Source organism: Protopterus annectens, chromosome 6.part1 (assembly GCF_019279795.1).
Source record: "Protopterus annectens isolate FY-2018-M chromosome 6.part1, PAN1.0, whole genome shotgun sequence".
Lineage (NCBI taxonomy): Eukaryota > Metazoa > Chordata > Ceratodontiformes > Protopteridae > Protopterus > Protopterus annectens.
Genome location: NC_056738.1, coordinates 3,866,275 through 3,885,812, shown reverse-complemented (window position 1 = coordinate 3,885,812; position 19,538 = coordinate 3,866,275). Strand labels below are relative to the sequence as shown.

General features: G+C 40.8%; 1 protein-coding gene across 1 annotated transcript in view; it reads left to right on the top strand.

Annotated features, from left to right (window-relative positions):
* MTX2 (metaxin 2) overlaps window positions 1–19,538 on the top strand; it is an 802,678-nt gene that overhangs the window by 738,760 nt on the left and 44,380 nt on the right. The window contains exon 9 of the mRNA XM_044075432.1: window positions 15,954–16,030. Within this exon, the coding sequence (XP_043931367.1) occupies window positions 15,954–16,030 (77 nt within the window). The remainder of the gene's footprint in view (window positions 1–15,953; window positions 16,031–19,538) is intronic.

Genomic DNA, 19,538 nt, shown 5'->3' with positions numbered 1-19,538 from the left:
GGAACATTTCCACTGGGAAGGTCAGGACTACTCTGACTCAAAGAAAAGGCTCAGAGAGTTTCTTTTACTCCCCCAGCACATACCACTTGCTATCCCTCCAGTTTTAGACATTGTGGATGATGTTTACTTAGAATCTAGTCTAAATCCAGATTCTCTGCCTCCTGCTCCAACCAAACCAGATAGATATTATAGAGTGCCTGACTCACACAAATTCCTTTACAAAAGCCCTGTTGCTGACCCAGAGACAATCTCCCAGGGTCCCAAAGGGGCTAAGGCTTCTATGGCTAAAAATCCTGTACCCTCTGAAAGGGACTCCAGAGCACTAGATAGATGGGGGAAGAAGGTTTACACCTCAGCTACTCTAGCTATGAGAGCACTAAATTGTCAATTTCACATGCTGAAATACCAGCAATTCCTAATGTCTCAAATAAAACAAAAGATGAGCACGCACCCTCAACAGTCTGAATTCAAAGAAATGCAGGATCTGTTGCATGCAGCTGAACAGGTGGGCAAACATACTTTACAATGTGGATTTGATTCCTTGGAAGCTTCCTGTAGAGCTGCTGTTACTGGGTCTCTTATACGTAGGCATGCTTTAAAGGAACAAACTCTGCCTGATCATGTTAAAGCAAAGTTACTTAGATGCACCCTTACAGCAGGATGTCTTATTTGGGGTTAAAGCAGAAGAGGTTTTAAAGAAAATGGAGGATAAGGCAAAATCTATGCAGACGGTCAAAGATTTCTTACAGGTACAACCCCCACGCTTCAACAGAAATTGGCCAGCAAATAATTGGTCCTTTCCAGCTTCTGACAGACCACAGAGGGGTAAATACAGATGCCCAAGGCGCAGAGGACAAGCACAAATCCCTTACAAACCTCGCCAATGGGGCACTGCAACACAGAAGGGAGGAGAAGACAGGTCCCAAACTACTAGAAGACAAACACAATGACTTAAACCTCAAACTGCCAAGCAAAAATCTCTTGGCAGCTCCCTTGGGAGGAAAATTAGCATTTTTTATAGACAACTGGTGCATCATCACAAAGGACAAATGGGTCCTAGACATTATCTCACAAGGATACAGATTCCATTTCCACACCTTGCCAAGGATAAAAGGAATGTCAAACTTGCCACAAAATCAATGGGCAGAGGCACAAAACCAAATTACAGCTCTTATGGGACATGAGAGCCATTCAACTGGTACCTACACAGGAGCAAGGCCAAGGATTTTACTCAAGGCTCTTTCTAGTCCCCAGAAAGGACAATGCTTGGAGACCCATTCTGGACCTTTCAATTCTAAACACCTTCTCGCAAGTACCCAAATTCAAGATGCTAACACTACAGCAGCTTCTTCCCATGTTGGGAAGAAAGCTTGGCTAGTAACATTGGACCTCAAGGAGGCATACCTGCATGTCCCTATCGGACAAAATTGCAGAAGATACCTCCGTTTCATTGCAGGTTCAACCCATTACCAATTCTCTGCACTACCCTTTGGCTTATCTACTGCACCCAGGGTCTTCACAAAATGCTTGGCACAAGTAATTGCATACTGCAGACAAAGAGGAATTCAAATATACCCATACCTGGACAACTGCCTCATCCAAGCAGAAAGCAAGGACATTCTCTTACAACATCTGACTTTTGTAAAACACCTTCTAAGTTGCCTAGGGTACACAGTAAACGAAAAGAAATCAAAACTAGTGCCCTCACAAAATATGACATTCCTGGGTGCCAGCTTGAATACAATGGCCCAGATGGCTTATCTGACGCCAGACAAACAGCTACAACTAACTCAATACTTCAAAATAATGGCAACAAAGACCCATCTCCCTGCAAGAAAAATTCTGCAGGCCTTGGTCTTCATGGCATCTTGCATACTACTAATACCATTTGCAAAACTGCATATGAGGAAATTACAATGGTACCTGAAAAGCGTATGGACTCAACACAGCCACAGCTTGGAAACAATGATACCTCTCATTCCCTGCCTTCAACAGGAGTTTCTATGGTGGTCACAGGCATGTCACCTCAACAAGGGTCAGCCTTTCACCTTACCCCCAGCCAGGCAAACTTTGACAACAGATGCATCGGACTATGCCTAGGGGGCACACATGGCAGGACGGTGCGTTCAAGGCATATGGACTGCAGATCAAAGGAATCTGCACATCAATCAAAAAGAAATGCTAGCTGTACAGAATGCTCTGACAGCCTTCAAGGACCTCTTACATCCATAACAGCTTATAATAAGGACAGACAACACCACAGTAATGTGGTACATAAACAAACAAGGGGGTACACACTCCTACCCTCTGTGCAGGCAAGCAATGACCTTGTGTAACACAGCACTGGCTTACCAAGTTCAATTACAAGCTCAATTCCTGCCAGGAAAAAAGAACACATTGGCAGACGACCTAAGCAGAAACATAATGGATCCCCACGAGTGGAAACTGGATCCACAAGTATTTGCAATGATAACTCAAAAATGGGGGCGCCCAGACATAGACCTGTTTGCCAACCCCCAAAACCATCAGCTTTCAAAATTTTGCACAAGGACATTTCACCATCAAGCTTGGAAAGTGGACACACTCTCATTCAGTTGGAAAATGCTGACAGTATATGCCTTTCCTCCATTGCCCCTTCTCACAAAGGGGCTGCTGAAATTCAGGATGGAGAGACCTTGAATGATAGTCATTGCCCCGGTCTGGCACGCCAGCACTGGTACCCACTACTAAGGAACATGGCCCAGGGCCCACCATGGATTTTACCACAAATTCCTCATCTACTCACACAGCAAGGCAGTCAGATTCTACACCGCCAGCTCAAAACCTTAAGTTTGGCTGCATGGCACATCACCTAAGCAACCAGCCAGCCCCTCTTTCACAAGCTGTTATGGATGTCATTCTGGAGGCCAGGAGGCCCAGCACCAGGAAAGCCTACTCAGACAAATGGAAAAGATTTTGCGCCTGGAACCAAGCTAAAGGCCAAAATACCCTTCAGCCGGACATGCCTCAGATTCTACAATATTTAACTGAGATGTTACACAAAGGACTTTCTTTTTCATCTATTAAAATCCACGCCTCAGCTATTTCAGCTCACTACAACACGGATCCTCCCTTATTTTCACATCCACTTCTAAGGCAGTATCTCAGAGGGGCAAAAAACATTAGGCCTCCCAGGAGAGCGCCAACACCAACTTGGGACCTAAATTTTGTTCTGGAAAAACATACGCTGCCACCTTTTGAGCCAGCTTTCTCAGCTGACTTAAAGTTTATATCATGGAAGACTGCCCTGCTGCTAGCAACTACTTCAGCCAGAAGAGTCTCAGAGCTACAGGCACTAATGGACGTAGAGCCTTTCCTCATTTAAAGACAGAGTTTCTCTATGAACTAACCCCTCCTTTATGCCAAAGGTGGTATCCAGTGTGGCTCTAAATCGAACCATCCACTTACCCACCTTCTTTCCAAATCCACAGAACAAAGGAGAAAGACTCCTGCATTCCTTGGACATTCACAGGCAACTACATTACTACTTGGATAAAACTAAGACTTTCAGAAAATCTGACCAACTTTTTGTATCCTATGCTACAGCATCACAAGGAAAGGCTATCTGAAAACAGACCATTTCCAAATGGATAGGACATTGTATACGTTTTTGCTACACCCATCATGGAAAACCAGTTCCTGCTAGCATAAGGCCCCACTCCACCAGGGCAGCAGCTACATTTACAGCCTTCCTCAGGGGGGTGCCAACCAAGGATATTCTGGAAGCTGCAACTTGGAGTTCAGTACACACCCTCACCAAACACTATCACTTACCACTTTACCCTAAGACTAGAGCTGGCTTCGCCACTGCAGTTTTGCAGGGCCTTCTAGCCTCCTCTAACCCTGTTTGACTCCACCTCCCATCCTTAGCTTTGGGATTCTACCCAAGTGTGATGACTGCAGCAGGGTAACATGATGAATATAGTACAGTTTTGTACCTACCATAAATGTAGATGTTCGAGTGTATACCCTGCTGCAGTCCAGGTTACCCTCCCTCCATCCCCTCTAACCTAACTAAAACCTTTCAATACCTTAAAATCTGATACAACCTTTGTGGTGTATTTGCTTATAGCTGGAGGGATGTTTTGTTTGTGCTAAGCTTTTATTATTGGTACTATCTACTGACCATCTTTTGGGGGGGCACCTGACATCTGGGGCAAGAAAAACTGAAGAAAATGGCGTTGGATGCCTCTTATATACCCCTGGCGCACTGACGTCAGGGAAGAAGCGACAGCAACCGACGCCGGACCAAGACTTTGGAATTCAGGCTGGGACTGCCTGACGACAGGATAACCCAAGTGTGATGACTGCAGCAGGGGTATACACTCGAACATCTACATTTATGGTAGGTACAAAACTGTACTTTTTCTAGCAAACCATTGAGAACTGAAGTCACTAAATTACTTGTTGATTTTCTGACCTCGCGTCCTTCAGAAAATGTGTACTGCGGTAGCGTTGTCGCCTCGCAGTAAGACGCTGTCCGGTTCGATTCTCAGCTAGAGCGTCTTCTGCGTGGAGACATGCGTGAATGGGCGTACCTTCATTGAAGGTTGTGCGTCAGGGCTGGTGACTCGGCACGTAAAAATCAACTACCAATCATTAGCGGACCGGAGTTCCGCTGTGGCGACCCCTAACCGGGAAAAGCCGAAAAGACACAACAACAACGTCCTTCAGAAAATGTATGCTAACAAAAAAATGTTCTAGCAACTTTCTAAGTTTATTAAAGCAATATGTAAACTCTGTACTGGTTTTGAGGCTTTATCCCCCATTATTTTTGGCTTTGTCCAAATTTCCTGTGCTTTTTCCTGTGCTTTATGGTTGAGAAGTATGATAAGAAGCTAAAAGAAAAGAGCATCATTGCATCACTTATATTCAAAGTACTGACCGCATCTTTAGATGACAATTCCACACAATCCTAGAATTAAGGAAAAAGTCAAAGAATTAACCAAAGTTTGCAGCATGTCTTCTTGCTTCCATGCTTACTTGTAAAAACAGATTATCCATTATGGTCAACATCATGAGGCCCCAGTAGAGCTGAATTAGGAACATCACATGTGCTGTACACAGTCTACACAGAATTGTTACTTTAAATTAATACTTAAACAATGCAAACTTTGTTTTTCATAATGTACAACTAGGCTTCCAGGTTTCTAATTTTCTGAAGGTGACCTTAACTACAAAAGTGAGTACCTTTATTTGAGTTTGTTTGCTTGTTTAAACTGAGTTTGAAGAACATCTTCACTGGTACCACAAAGGTCATAATCACAAATGTACACAAGTTATTTATGACTATATAAGTACTGATAGAAAATGTAGTTTCTGATCACTGATTTGTAGATATCTACAGAATCAACTAGACATTACAAATAGTAAGAAGGCAAGATAATATTACTTTTCTTATAGTAGTAAATATATACAATTATGCAGGAGAGATGTGGTAAGGAAGTCTTTGCAGAGTGATATAAACCAAGACGCTAAGTTGCCTGCACCAGATGGTGCATCCAGTAGTATGTTTTCTTAGTAGGGTGTCAAGGTCTTTTTGAGTATGTTTTTTTTAACAAGAGGGGGGGGATAAAGCAGAGGGGCCTGGTGAGTTGGGGAGAGAAGTAGAGGTTGCAGTGCTAGGGGGGTGGATGAATTCCTTGAAAACGTCATAAGTTGAGAGTTGGCTTTGAGAAATCGAATAGGGGAGGAGGTAGGATTTGTGAATTTTGGCCTGTGGGAAGATTTACTTCCTGTCAGAAATGTTTGGGTTTGCCTATCAAAGCAAATTGTTTTTGAAATTGTTGGTTTTGTGCCTCCATATCTCCCAGCACGTAAGTCATTTGATGGTTGTATGTTTTAAGTTTTCATTTTCTATTTAAATGTTAATATGAAGGAATGCAAAAATACTAGTGCATTTTCAAGTTAGCAAAAATGTTGTGCTTTTCATAGAGTAGTCTTTCAGTAGACATTTAAAGAAGCCAAAAAAACTTATGAAGAAGTGGGTGCTTAGGAAGCTTATGCCAAAATTCAGGGTTTCTTGAAGTCCGTGAACATTTCAAGTTTAAATTTTAATAGTGGTTTGAGGTAAAAGGGTAAGGAGTCTAAAGAAGGAGAATGAATATCTTCATCCGATTCATGTATGGATTAACCGTGAAACAAACTGAAGTAATTTTGCTTATTTCTGAGCGAAAGCCAAAATTGGAGAAAATATCACCAGAATACCACACTGCTTATGGCATTGACTTACTCATAGAATAAAAAGATCGATAAAAAAAATCAGTGGCTATACTGAAAAGAAGCAAGGTGAAGGGGCATTCATGAATGGTGTCCTACTTTACAGAGAGAAAGAAAAGTGTGAGATTTGATTATTTCTAATGACCTGGACCAGGGGGATGATGTACTGAATCTTACATCAAGTCATGAAGGGCCCAGTTTTGAGAAAGTGCTGCAGAATTCTTATAAATTTTTTCATCTCTGTGAATGAGAGAATTGGACTAAAACTAAGCTCTGATGATTTGTTAGCACATTGCAGGAAGTGGGGGAAAATCCCACTTGAAATACCTTCCCAGTCTAGACTGGCACGGTATAACATTAGTAAAGATGTAGTATGTGTTTATAACTTATAAATATTCTGTTGGTACCCCATCTGGCCCAGGGTTATCACCATCTTTCAGAGCTTCAGTTGCTTGGTATTCTTTCCTGAACACCTGAGGTTTGTTAATATGTAAGGCATAGCACCAGGAGTTGAGGAGAAGCAAGTATCTGTAAGCAATGGGCAGAAATATGTTTTTTTTGTGCAGGTTGATATCCGTATCCTAGAAGTCTGATAATACATGCACATGATGATGGTAATAATTTCTTTTTACCTATAGCATAAGCCACCCTTGATATTTTTTCAGTAAACTGACAGTTTACTCCTGGCATCTTTCATTAAGCCTGTTTTCCAAGAACTTGGGCAATATCATGTTTTACAGAGGCACATTCTTGGAGATAAGCTTATTTGGTCTTGGCCATGTCTGTGTTTATAGCCTTAACCCTTATTTACAAAAAGTCATCTGGATGTGCAGAAGGTTTGTTTTCATCTTTCGTCACCATTTATATTCCCTTTATAAATTCAAGGTCCACTGTTCTAATTCTGTGTCTTTCATAAAGCATCATCATGCCTCCTTGTTCCTAATCCAGTAATGACTTACCTGAGTCTGCACCTGAAATAAATCCATTTCATAATCATAGATGTTCTCTTTCCCCACTGTTTTGCCAGTATACCTTCATTCACTTCAGTAATTGCCCTGTGTCTTACCACCTGTTTAAGGTGATAGGATTCAACCTCTAAATGGAATACCTATAAATCTGTGAATAGAAAGCTGTTGACAGGGTTATGCTGTGGTCTGAACAGGCAGTAAAGTACAATCTGGCAAGTCACTACATTTCAGGAAATTTGCCAGGATTCATAGTCAAGTAGTGGATAATAAAGCACTAATAAGCATCTTACATGAAGGTTGTAGGGATTAAAAATACAATGTTTAATGCATTTGCTAAGTGCCTTGGACAGCCCAATGCAAGTGTCCCTTTTCCCAAGACATCCAGGTCTGGAGAGGTGACGTGGTCAGAATCATACAATACTCAAATGAAGACTGAGGGAATCAAACCCTGCACTACAAGAAGCCGCTCATAGCCTTACGTATCTGCACAGAGTGCCAGAAAAAAAACCTTTTGTAGTCCAACGCAGTCCATTTCAAAGTCATGTGGCTGCAAAAAAAAAAAAAAAAAGTTAGTCAACATTTATTCAGTTAAATTATTAACATTAAATCCAGACTTCATGTTGTCCAGTTTATTCAAAACCAGATAAACACACTGTCAACAGACAACAAAACTAGGAAATCAATCTGGATTAGCAAGCATTTTATGAAGGGTATAAAATCTGAAACTCACATGCATGTCCTTATTTAGTGACTGCAGTCAGCAACAATTTGCCAGAAAGCCACAGATTTTACAAGGAACAAACCAAAATACATCTTAACTTCTTTGCTCAAATGTCATGGAGAAAGTCAAAAATAAGGGGTGACAAAGGTATAAGGAAGTACAATTTGTAGTTTACTTTAGCTTATTTGTTACCCCATGTAAACCAGCTGGACAAAGTGTCAGTTTTCACAAAGGCAGGTAGAAGAAATCAAGCATTGTACAGTTGAATAAAGGCAACAGATCATTAAAGGCTCAAAGCATTAATCATCTGGGATAAGTGCCAGACAACATTAATTCACTCATAGGTTTATAAGTTGGTACTAAGCTATCGGCCCTAGGGCCTATATAAGCCTAGCCATAACAATTCCCTGGATATTTCTTCTCACAATATTTACTTCCCTGGACCCCTGTCTACCAGGGCGACTGACTTAATCCCTGGGGTGAATTTCCTATCTCCCATCCAACCGTCAAGGTTCCTTTTGAAGAGGGCCAAGGAGGGGCTCTGCTTAACATGTATGGGCAGTCTTTTCCAGAGTATGGAGAGTCTCTGGGTGAGGAACCTATCCCTCCAGCATGTTTTGTTCATTGTGATGACAAGGTTTAGATCCCTGGAGTGTGTGACTCTGAGGGATTAGGATTTCTTTAAGTGGAACATGTCCAACAGCTTAGGGTTTGACATGGCTTTGTATGTTAAGCAGAGATCGCCTCTGAGTAGACGATATGCCACAGAGTATAGCTGGAGTGTTTTTTAGACAGTCAGCATAGGGCATCTGTTTTAGGCATGTGATTCTTTTAGTGAGGTATTTCTACGGCCTTTCCAGCTGTTGCAGATGTCTTGTGAGGTACATGCCAAACAGGGCATTGTACTCTATAATGGGTCTAATGAGGGATGAGTACAGTGGGACAATGACCTCCTTTTTTCTGGATGAAAAGCCCTTAGTGATGAGGTGTGCCACATAGAAGGATTTCCTGACTGTTGTGGCGATGTGGTTATCGAAGGTGAGACCACTGTCCACCTGTATCCCTAAGTCTCTCATCACACTTTCAGTGTTTAGTGTACTGCCACCTATGTGGTAATTCATGTGTACATGTTTTTTCCCAAAGTGGATAACTATACATTTCTTGGCATTGAGCTTTAGCACCAAGCATCTGTTTCTGTAAGGCCCTTTTGTAGAATATCCACATCATTTGGGGATTCAGTAATGGCCCCTAGTTTGCAGTCATCTGCGACTTTTGTTAGCCAGAGCCCCTTAGTGTTGGCCTGTACTTCAGAGAAGTAGATGCCAAACAAGAGCGGTCCCAGGACTGAACCCTGAGGTACTCCACTTGTCACTTGTCTGGAGCTGGATTTGGAGTCGGCTACTTTTACAGTCTGAGTTCTGTCAGTAAGCCAGTTGACACCCATCGAGTGACGTAGGGATTTATGCCCAGCTTTGTAAGTTTATCTATGATTCCAGAGTGGGGATGGTCTCGAAGGCCTTGGCAAGGTCCAGATAGGCTGTGTGGGCCACCTTACCCTTGTCCACAGCTCTGGAGACTGATTTGAAGAAGTCAGTCAGGTTCAGGAGACAAGATCATCCCTTCACGAATCCAAACAGGGTAGGGTCCAGTGTTTGAAAGTTGCTAATGTCTTTGTTTATAAGTTCAATGATAATGCGTTTCATGCCCTTGCAGGTCAGGCTCGTCAGACTGATGGGACGGTAGTTCCCAGGATCCAAGGTGGATCCCCCCCTTGTGGAGTGGGATAGCTGTAGCTGTGCACCACTCAGTGGGCACAAAGCCTGAGGTGAGGCTATGATTAAACATGACACTTAGGTGAGGTGCCAGTTCATTTTGTAGTTCATATAGTACACAGCTCGAGATGTCATCTGGTCCCATGGATGCTGTATTCTTAGCTTTGGAGAGTGCAGTTTCTACCTGTGTGGCCGTGATTACCGGAATTTGGCAATCTTTTGGTATTGAGATGGGCTCTTTAGGGGGTGAGAGGGTGGTGAAGTTGGCACTAAATCGATCTGCCAGGATATTAGCAATATCCTTGGGATCAGTATATTTAATGCCATTCTGTTGTAGCTCAGAGCAGATCTGAGCATTGCCATTTAGATTCTTGACATAACTATAGAATGCCTTGTGGTTGTCTTTGGAATATTTGGCAATGTTATTTTCGTAACTAGCTTTGGAGGATTTTATGAGGGATCTCAGCTTCTTACTGAGGCTGGTAAGGGAGTTTTTTGCATCCTGGATTTTCCTCTTTTTTGCAACAGTTTCTTCCTTTTGTTGTATAGTTTGTTTATGGCAGGGACCACCAGATTGGCTTCCAGTTTTTGGAGGAGAGCGTCTTGGTTCTATTTGGGATGGCACGATTCATGCACGAGTGCATGTGCTCGTACAGTGCCTTAGTGTAAGATTCAGCAGTTGAACTTTCAGCTCCTGTCTGCATGGGTGTCATGAAGTTTGTCACTTCTGACTTGAGTAGCATGAAGTTGGCTTTGGAGAAGTTTTTTATGAAGGTTTCCTTACTGGGGGGTGGGGGTGGGATGTGGATTTCCAGGGTAATTAGCTTATGGTCAGACCTGACTAATGAGGGGGTGACCACTGGTGTGGAGCATCTATCTCCCATGTTGGTAATGACCAGATCTAGGATATTGGAACCCCTGGTGGGACAATGGATTAGTTGATCCAGGGTGTTGGAATGTATGAATTCCAAGAACCGTTGGGAAAAGGTGTTGGTACCCGAGTAGTTTTCCCAGTTAATGGCAGGGTAGTTGAAATCATAGGGTGTTTGGTTGTATCTTAATATTTTCCAGTATGTTTAGAAAGGTGTAGTGAGAATCCTGGGGCATGGTGGGGAATCTGTAGCAAGCTACAATTTGGATTGCAGTCTTACCTATTGTTAGTTGCACCTGGAGAATTTCAGATGCATTGTGTTGGGCAACTAGCCTGGAGGTGAGAATATCCTTGGTGAATATGGACATTCCTCCACTTTTAGTGTTTCGGTTAAGTTGACCGAGTGACAGATAACTGCATCAACATGCATTTCCTGAAAATAAGAACTGTGAAGCTATGATTGGCATTGTTTTTAATTGAATGTGTCTTTCGGCTTTTCCCGGTTAGGGGTCGCCACAGCGGAACTCCGGTCCGCTAATGATTGGCAGTTGATTTTTACGTACCGAGTTGCCAGCCCTGCTGTACAACCTTCAATGAAGGTACGCCCATTCACGTATGTCTCCACGCAGAAGACGCTCTAACTGAGAATCGAACTGGACAGCGTCTTACTGCGAGGCAACAACGCTACCGCAGCACCACCACCGCTGGTTCATTGGCATTGTTTTTAATTATTTATTGAAATTGTAAATGTCTAATGATTGACATTATTGACTGACTTCATTTTTCAGTGATTTACCTGAAAATGAATAATTTTCAGTGTGACAGGGCAACAAAACAAGGGAAAATCAGAGATGTTCTGCAAAGTAGGGACAGATGAGAGGCAGATAACTCTAATTTACTTTAGAATTTTTATAACAAAACAGGTGTTGCACAAACATGCATTTTCTGAACAATAAAAACTATGAAACTCTAATGACTGCCATTATTGACTGACTGTACATCTGTAATCTTGGTGATTTTTCACTGAATCAGAAACTGCAGGCAGGATGAGCAAGGAGCTTCTTCTAGCATATAAATGCTTTAATTTAAATGGCTGCAATATCAGTGGCTTAAACGAATGTTGGTAGCAGTCCTGCATGCATGCCTGATCGGCAGCTCTTACGAGGCAGAGATCGGTGCACCACCTAACACCCTGTATCTAGGAAATCTGCCATCTTCCCATTCTAGTCACACTTCTGCTGCTGCTGCTAAAAAGTATGGTACCATTTAAGAAGTTAGTTAAACTGTGAAACTTATTTCTCTGATTAAATTCATCACTGGTTCAAAAGGGTCTGTGCTAGCAAGCAAGCTGGTGTGTGTCTCAAAGATTAACCCTTCTCTGGAACAGGCTTGCCAGTCATGTGAAGCAAAGCTCATCCCTAACCTTATTCAAACTCATCTTGATCAATGGATGGGAATTTGCAAATTTACCCCTGGTTTGGTGCCTGTGTCCCTAATGGACAGGGGTAGCCTGTGAATGATTGATATGAACAAGCTTTTACCATAACTGTAAAATCCCTTGGAGTATTCACATCAACAATATTTTGGTAAATTTGGAGAAAGGTTGGCCAGGCTTAAAATGGCTCTTGAGCCGATAGCCTGCTAACCACCTATAAAAAAATCATCAGGCATGAAATCATTTTCAGATTACGACAGGAATGATGGAAATGTCTAGTCTGTCCTGGTCTGATGTGGGGAGGGGTTGTAGGACAGCATCTTCTAAAAGGGATGAAGAGGGAGTGAGAATTGTGATAGGATTTATACAAAACAGCAAAGAAGTCTGACTTGACTGAAAGATCGGCAGTAAGAACAACAATCCAGTACTATAGAGTATTTCTGCTTTATTTAAAGTTAAAAAGAAAAAAATGTGTTACTGCTTTCTTACCTCCTCTTGGAGAAAAGTCAGATATCAAATACCAAAGCATGCAAGTGTGTTTGACTACTGCATTCAGGATCAACATGGGGGATGAGATGAACTGGGGTGAGAGCCGGGGCACTTTTTTCCAGTTAACATCACTAGTCTGCCAGTGTACAGTCATGTTGAACACTGAACTTAGGAACGACCAGCATGATTGTGCATCTGTCACTATCTCATACAAGAAAAAAAGTATAATAATGTTGGCTGAGTGATGGATGGTATGCTTTCAGCATTAACAGTTACCACTGGGCCCAAGGCAGGTGTCTAGGGAGCTTTGTGCTAGATACAGCTGTAACTATATGAGCTTTTGAAGTTGTCTTCAGGGAGAAAATCGGCTTAGAAATAAAAGCATCTTTGTAGTCACCATGTTGCCAACATCATTGAACTGAAAATACAGACTCTTGAGGTTATGTTTAGCATTATTTTTTATTACTGTCTTTTTTAAGTAATCTGACTGGGGTAAAGGGTGAGCTTGTTGGACACAGGAGTCCTTATCTGCTGACCTATTATTTGTTTATTAGGTTTTTATAACCCTACCTGTCAAACAAAGGCAAGCAAACGTTTCCCTCTCAAAAATTCTAAGATTTTAATAACTTTCTTTACGACATTATATATAAAGAAGTAACAGAGTTCTGAAGCAATCTTCTCAATTTCCTAAGTACTCATGCATTTTTTTTCATTGCTTTGGTATCTGTTGTTGTTAAGCTATTTTTCATGTAATACCCACAGTCACAACACAAAATGCATATCATGTGTACTTATTCTGGAGGTGCAGTTTTCCAAGAAGGTGCATTCAAAGTATGGCATACAAGTATGTGGCAGTTACTTCAGTAAACCAGAACTGTCACCAAATTGCAATGAGGTGTCTGTCAGTTTCCTTCACTGCTTCAAAGTTTGAAGAAATGGGCTGCAAATTGAGAAAGATCATAGGACCTCTTAACAGTAAAGAAGAGGCTTGATTTCCTAATGTCAGGAAAAAAGTTGGTAAGGAGGAGGCTGGGCATCCTGTGTACCCAGAAGACAAAATGGAAGGAGAGTGCAGCATAGCTCCTTGCCTTGCAGTCCAGAGTCTACTACTCAGGGGGATAGACTCAAGATTATATGACTCCATTGTAAGGATAGGGCAGCATTCATGATCTACACCTACAACAGGATTGTGATAGTGAGGGAAAAGAGTGTATTCAGGCAGCGTCTGCAGGAGCTACTGTTAAAGTAGTAAAACATGAATTGTCATTAATAATGTGGAACCTTACAGCTTATATCCAAGCAAACAGAACAGGTTGAGGACTGCCTGGATCCACATGGGTAGGGCAGTAGGAATAAAGAGGCCAGTCTAGACTTCTTTCTGGCAAAAGGCTTAATTATGGTCAACACATGGTTCAGCAAGAGAGACAGTCACAAGATCACATACAGTAATGACAAACATGCAACTCTGTTAGACTTCCTCCTAGTAAGGAAAGGCACTGAGGTAAAATCAGAGATGGCAAAGTCATCACCAGTGAAACAGTTGGTCCACAGCATAAACCACTGTTGGTCACAATCAGCTACAAGCAACAGTCAGAGAAGCAAGCAAGGTTAATAGAGACTATGCTGAAGACCTGGAAGTTGACTGGAGTGAAAGCACAAAAATGTGTGGATTGCTCAGGACTGTAACACGTCAGGAAGGAGAGGAAATAAGTGTGGAGTGGGAGAAGAATGGCAACATCTCAGAGCAGTATATGTGTTTCAGTGACCAGAACTCCCTCTACCTTTGGGATTTGTTATTGGTCTTTTATACTACCTGGCTGTTTTAGTGGATTCAGGAGAGCTTGCAGCAGGCAGGTAACAGTATGCAAAGAGTGCAGACATGTCTGCCAAAGGGTATGTACTCAGAAACAAGAGTGTATGTACTTCCTGCATTAATATTGCACACTGTGTGCCAGGTGAGGGAAGTTCTGCTGGCAAGGCTACACACCAAAATGCTTGGAATTATGTCAAAATGGGGCTGCACAGTATCATCAGACAATTTCAGTCAACAAATACAAATCAAGTGACTTGAACCTCAGCACAGAAATAAATAGGACATGCTGGAGGGGACAGATTCATAACCCAGAGGCTCCCTTCACTCTGGAATAGAATCCCAGTCCATGTTAGGCAGAGCCCCTCACTGACTCTCTTCAAGAAAAATCTTGACGAGTGGATGGGAGATCATAGGTTTACCCCGGGGATCACTTTTGTGTCACTACTAGACAGAAGCACAATAAACACAACCTTAAAAAGGGCACAATAAACTCATTCCAAGGGGTGGCGAAAGCCAAACACTCTCTGGTTAGGTTTGTAAATGCCCTAGGGCAGATAGCCTAGTATGAACCTATGAACCTAATAAATAATGACATTGTGCATAAATCATCTTATTTGTCCATTTACCTGTTTACTTGTAGGCACTGTGTACAATATGTTTTATCCTGTCGTCAAAAACATTATATTTTTCTTTGTACTGTGTTATTGCCTTTATTTTTCATGTACCAACGTAATTGATAAAATGGACTCCATATGACCCAGTCCACTTCTGTAAGCAAAATAAAGAAGTAAATGCTGTACCATACTCCATCATGATCCATGATGGCTGTTTCTGCAGATTTCATCTGAAACTTCTCCAGTGGTATCTGCTTAGCAGTGTCCTGAAAATCGCACATAACTTGGAGAGGTACTACAGATTAAATGTGTCATGTAGAAGTAGAGAGTCCTAATAAAGCATTCTCTTTTAATTACCCAATTGCAGTGCTTCATTCTTCACTTTTAAGTCTGTGAGTGCTTCCTTCTGTGCTTGGTTAAAGAAGATGAGAGGAAAATGTGTGTGTGTGTGTGTGTGTGTGTGTGTATATATGTGTATGTGTATATATATATATATATATATATATATATATATATATATATATATATATATATATACACACACACATATATATATATATATATATATATATATATATATATATATATATATATGTATATACACGTGTGTGTGTGTGTGTGTGTGTGTGTGTGTATGCACTGTAATGTGCATAGCTGACGTTTATTTTGTGGGCATTTCCAAGCTAACCAGTTGTGTGGACATTTGGTCCAAGTAGGCTGGGGTGCCTGTCAGCACAACAGTATGTATGAGCTGTTGCTTGAACCTGTCTTGAAGCTCTGCACATCTTATTTCTAGCGTGATCCTGACTTTCTTAATTTTCATTGAATACTGCACGTGCTCGGGTATCTTTCCCAAAATATACTACTGACTGTGGTATAATTTTTTATACAACTGGATTTAAAAAAGGGAGCTTTTTATGAAAACCTACTGAATTTCTGAGATGCTTTGATTTTTACAACAAAAACATTAGAGCTTAATTAACCTCTTTTTTCCATTTTTATTTGATATTAGGTGTATGAAGATGTAGACCAGTGCTGCCAAGCTCTGTCACAAAGACTTGGATCACAGTCCTATTTCTTCAGCAGACAGTAAGTAAAATAAACAGCTCTTTAATTGACTAGTATAGAAGCTTCAGTATTTAATGGCATCTCAGGTTTCAATTCTTTTTCTTTAATTTAGCAGTGCACAGGAAAAAGAACAATGCCTGTTAGCTCTGTCACCACACATAACAAAGAGAAATCCTGTGCTCTTGTACCACTTCTTTCACATCTTTGCAATGTGAAAGGCAGATGGATATTTAATTTGAGTTTATTAGCCAAGTTGTTATTTTGTTACAGAATATGTATACAGGTAAGCATCTCCCTACAGTGACAGTAGGTTCATTTGCTCCAATGAGATGTATCGTCTCATTTCCTGCCATTCCTAGCTGGCAGCAGCAGTAATCAATATATAATTACATAGTACCTATTGTGAGAATCACAAGGGTTAGACACAGAATAGCTGAAAAAGTAAAGCTATTTTCAGCTAGTGCAAAAGTCAGCAGATCGATGCATCTTTTCACAGAATGCTTTCATGCCTTATGTAAAACTAGGTTTGCCAGAAGGCAGTTTGTGTATGTCACCTGAAGAGGAAACTTGCATTGTCTCATTATTTGTGTTCAGTCAGGATTTACTGCACTTTTAAAATTAAAAGGAACAAATTCAAATAAGTACACTAGTAGATTATAAGCAACTAGACTTGCAATATATAACGATGATAAATATCATAGAGATAAAAAAACTAAAAGGTTATATATTTTAATATTTTGCTTGAGAGAAACTGTATCTGTTCGTGTAGATTTGAAATTAAATGTAATAACATTTCTTCTACAGTCATTCATCTAATGCATTTAGTTGACTGACATAGCCAGTAGCTGTACCATTTAAGGTAAGTGCAGCAACTCAAGCTACAAGGCAGGTTTTTATCACTGAAACATAATAACCAGAAAACTCCTGAACAGTCCTTTTAGTGTTATGTCCATATTTGCAAGCTTTTAGAATTGTACTAAGTACCTTTCTTGATTTTGTCTAGTGTTGCAATGGAGTCTGAGAAATGGAAGGTTAAATATTGGCTGCTGAAAGCCATTTTTACAAAACAGGTTGCAATACTTGGAGGATGGTAGGACAGTTTTGCAGCAATGAGATTTACTCATATTCTATTTAACGTAAATGGCAGTCACAAAAAGCACTTGAGGTCATGCACAAGCATGCTTTTTCTTGAACGTCAGAAGTCCTGATTCAGTATCATACAACATCTAATAAAGGCTTCCCTTAATGGAGAGGACAAAGTGGTTAATTTATCCTCCTGTGCAGTGAAGCATCAAACCCTCAGTCACAGTTTTAGCATAGCTGAAGTACAAGTGAAAAGAAAAAGAAACATTTTTCAAAACAAATTGTATCATCTGAAAAGTATTTTACATAGGTCCTTTAGCTTTTTAGGAAAGCAAACTTTTACTGACATTGGTCCTTATCTACTATGACAGAAGCATTTGCAAGGAGGTGGGGGTTAAAAAAATAAATGGGTCTGAAAAGTTAACAAAAAATGTCTAAAATCAAGCAACTTAACTTAAAAGCTGTTATTACATGTATGATGACATCCTCCTAGAAATGGTCTTACAGCAGGTTACTCCATTTGGGATTAATAGTTGTTCAGAAAGTTAGAGATAGTTACAGGTGAGATAATCTCTAATATTAACAGGCTATGTCCACAGCACAGTACCGTACAGGACTGCAGATATCTGGGAGAGTAAGACATGTTACTGGGGTGCATGGGGGAAGTTAGGTCACTAGGTATCAAGAAATGCTACAGCCAATAGAAGACCACTCCTTTCATACCACCCATGTTTTTGGAGTCTTCTCCACATGAAATGCAGAACAGACATTACAAAAGACCCATAGATAAGTTGTTGTCATGTGAGTCCACAGAAGAGTAAAATGTGCTTGTTGTGGGCAGCCAGGAGACAAGAAGGACTGATGTATTCAGGTTTATGCAAGAATTTAGGCTGAATTGCAGAGATATAGACAGGAAAATTGAGGTTACAAAAGTCAGAATAAATAAATAAGGCTTCTACAGGCAGGCATCTGTGGGATCTTTTGTTAGTTACTTAGTTATTGTTTTGCTTACTGTACAAAGTATCCTTTTTGAGGGGAGGCCAGTGGAAAAAATCTCCACAGTAATAAGAATCATAATAGGTTGTTGAAGTTACTGCAAAATACATGTGGTTACAGTTCTTTGAATACAGCAAAAACAAGTAATCGTAGTACAGTTCTTAGAACAGAGCACTTGTATAATTACAGTGCAATATATCAAAGCTCAAAAGTTTAGAAACAGCAGGTGACTAACAGTGTAATGTAAATAAGTTTAACGTGCAGAGTTCTTTGTATGACAGAAAACAAGTGATGAATTAATGGATTCATTAGTCACAGAAACCAAAGGTGGAGTGAGTGAGTGTGAGAGTGTGTGAGATCAGAGTTTGTTTTATTGTTTAATTAACTGGTATAGTCTTATGGGTATAAAAAGGCATTATTTGTAATGGTATTCGATTCTGATGAAGTCCTGTTTAACAGGACGAAAGTGCTTAATCACAATAAAGATTTTGGGAAGATGTGGTGTCTACATATGTTTTTAGGGGAGTCTTTATGGTCCACAGTTCCATTTATAGCCAGTAACAGTGAACACTTTTATTTTTGGTTTTGTGGAGTTTCACCTAGTGTTGCTATTTTTGTGTCTGCTTAAATCTGTTTAGGGGAAAAAATATAAAAAATAAATAATGTACAATATGCTACTTTGTTGAAGCACCTTTTGATTTAATTACAGCATTCACTCTTCTTGGATAGGAGTCTGTCAGCATGGCACATCTTGACTTGACAGTCTTTGCCCACTCTTCCTTACAAAAACTCTCCAAATCTGTCAGATTGGGAAGGCATCTCTTGTGCATGGCCCTCTTTAGGTCACCCCACAGACTTTCTATTGGATTTAGGTCTGGGCTCTGGCTGGGCCATTCCAAAACTTTAATTTTCTTCTAGTGCCATTCTTTTGTGGATTGAGATGTATGCTTGGGGTCATTGGCATGTTGAAAGATGAAATTCCTCTTCATCTTCAGCTTTCTAGCCTGAAGGTTTCGGGCCAAAAGTGACTGGTATTTGGAATGCTTCATAATTCCCTCCATCTTGACTAAAGTCCTAGTTCTAGCTGAAGAAAAGCAACCCCAAAGCATAATACTGCCAGCACCATGTGAAGTGTCGTTGTTGTTGCGCCAAACTTACCTTTTGGAATTGTGGCCAGAAAGTTTAACATTGGTCTCATCAGACCATAACACATTTTCCCACATGTTTTTGGGAGACTTGATGTATTGTTTTGCTAATATTAGCCGGGCATGGATGTTTTTCCTGTGTAAGAAATGGCTTCCATCTTGCAACCCTACTCCATAGCCCAGACATATGGAGAATACAGGAGATTGTTGTCACATGTATTACACAACCAGTACTTGCCAGAAATTCCTGCAGCTCCTTCAGTGTTGCTGTAGGTCTCTTGGCAGCCTCCTTGACCAGTTTTCGT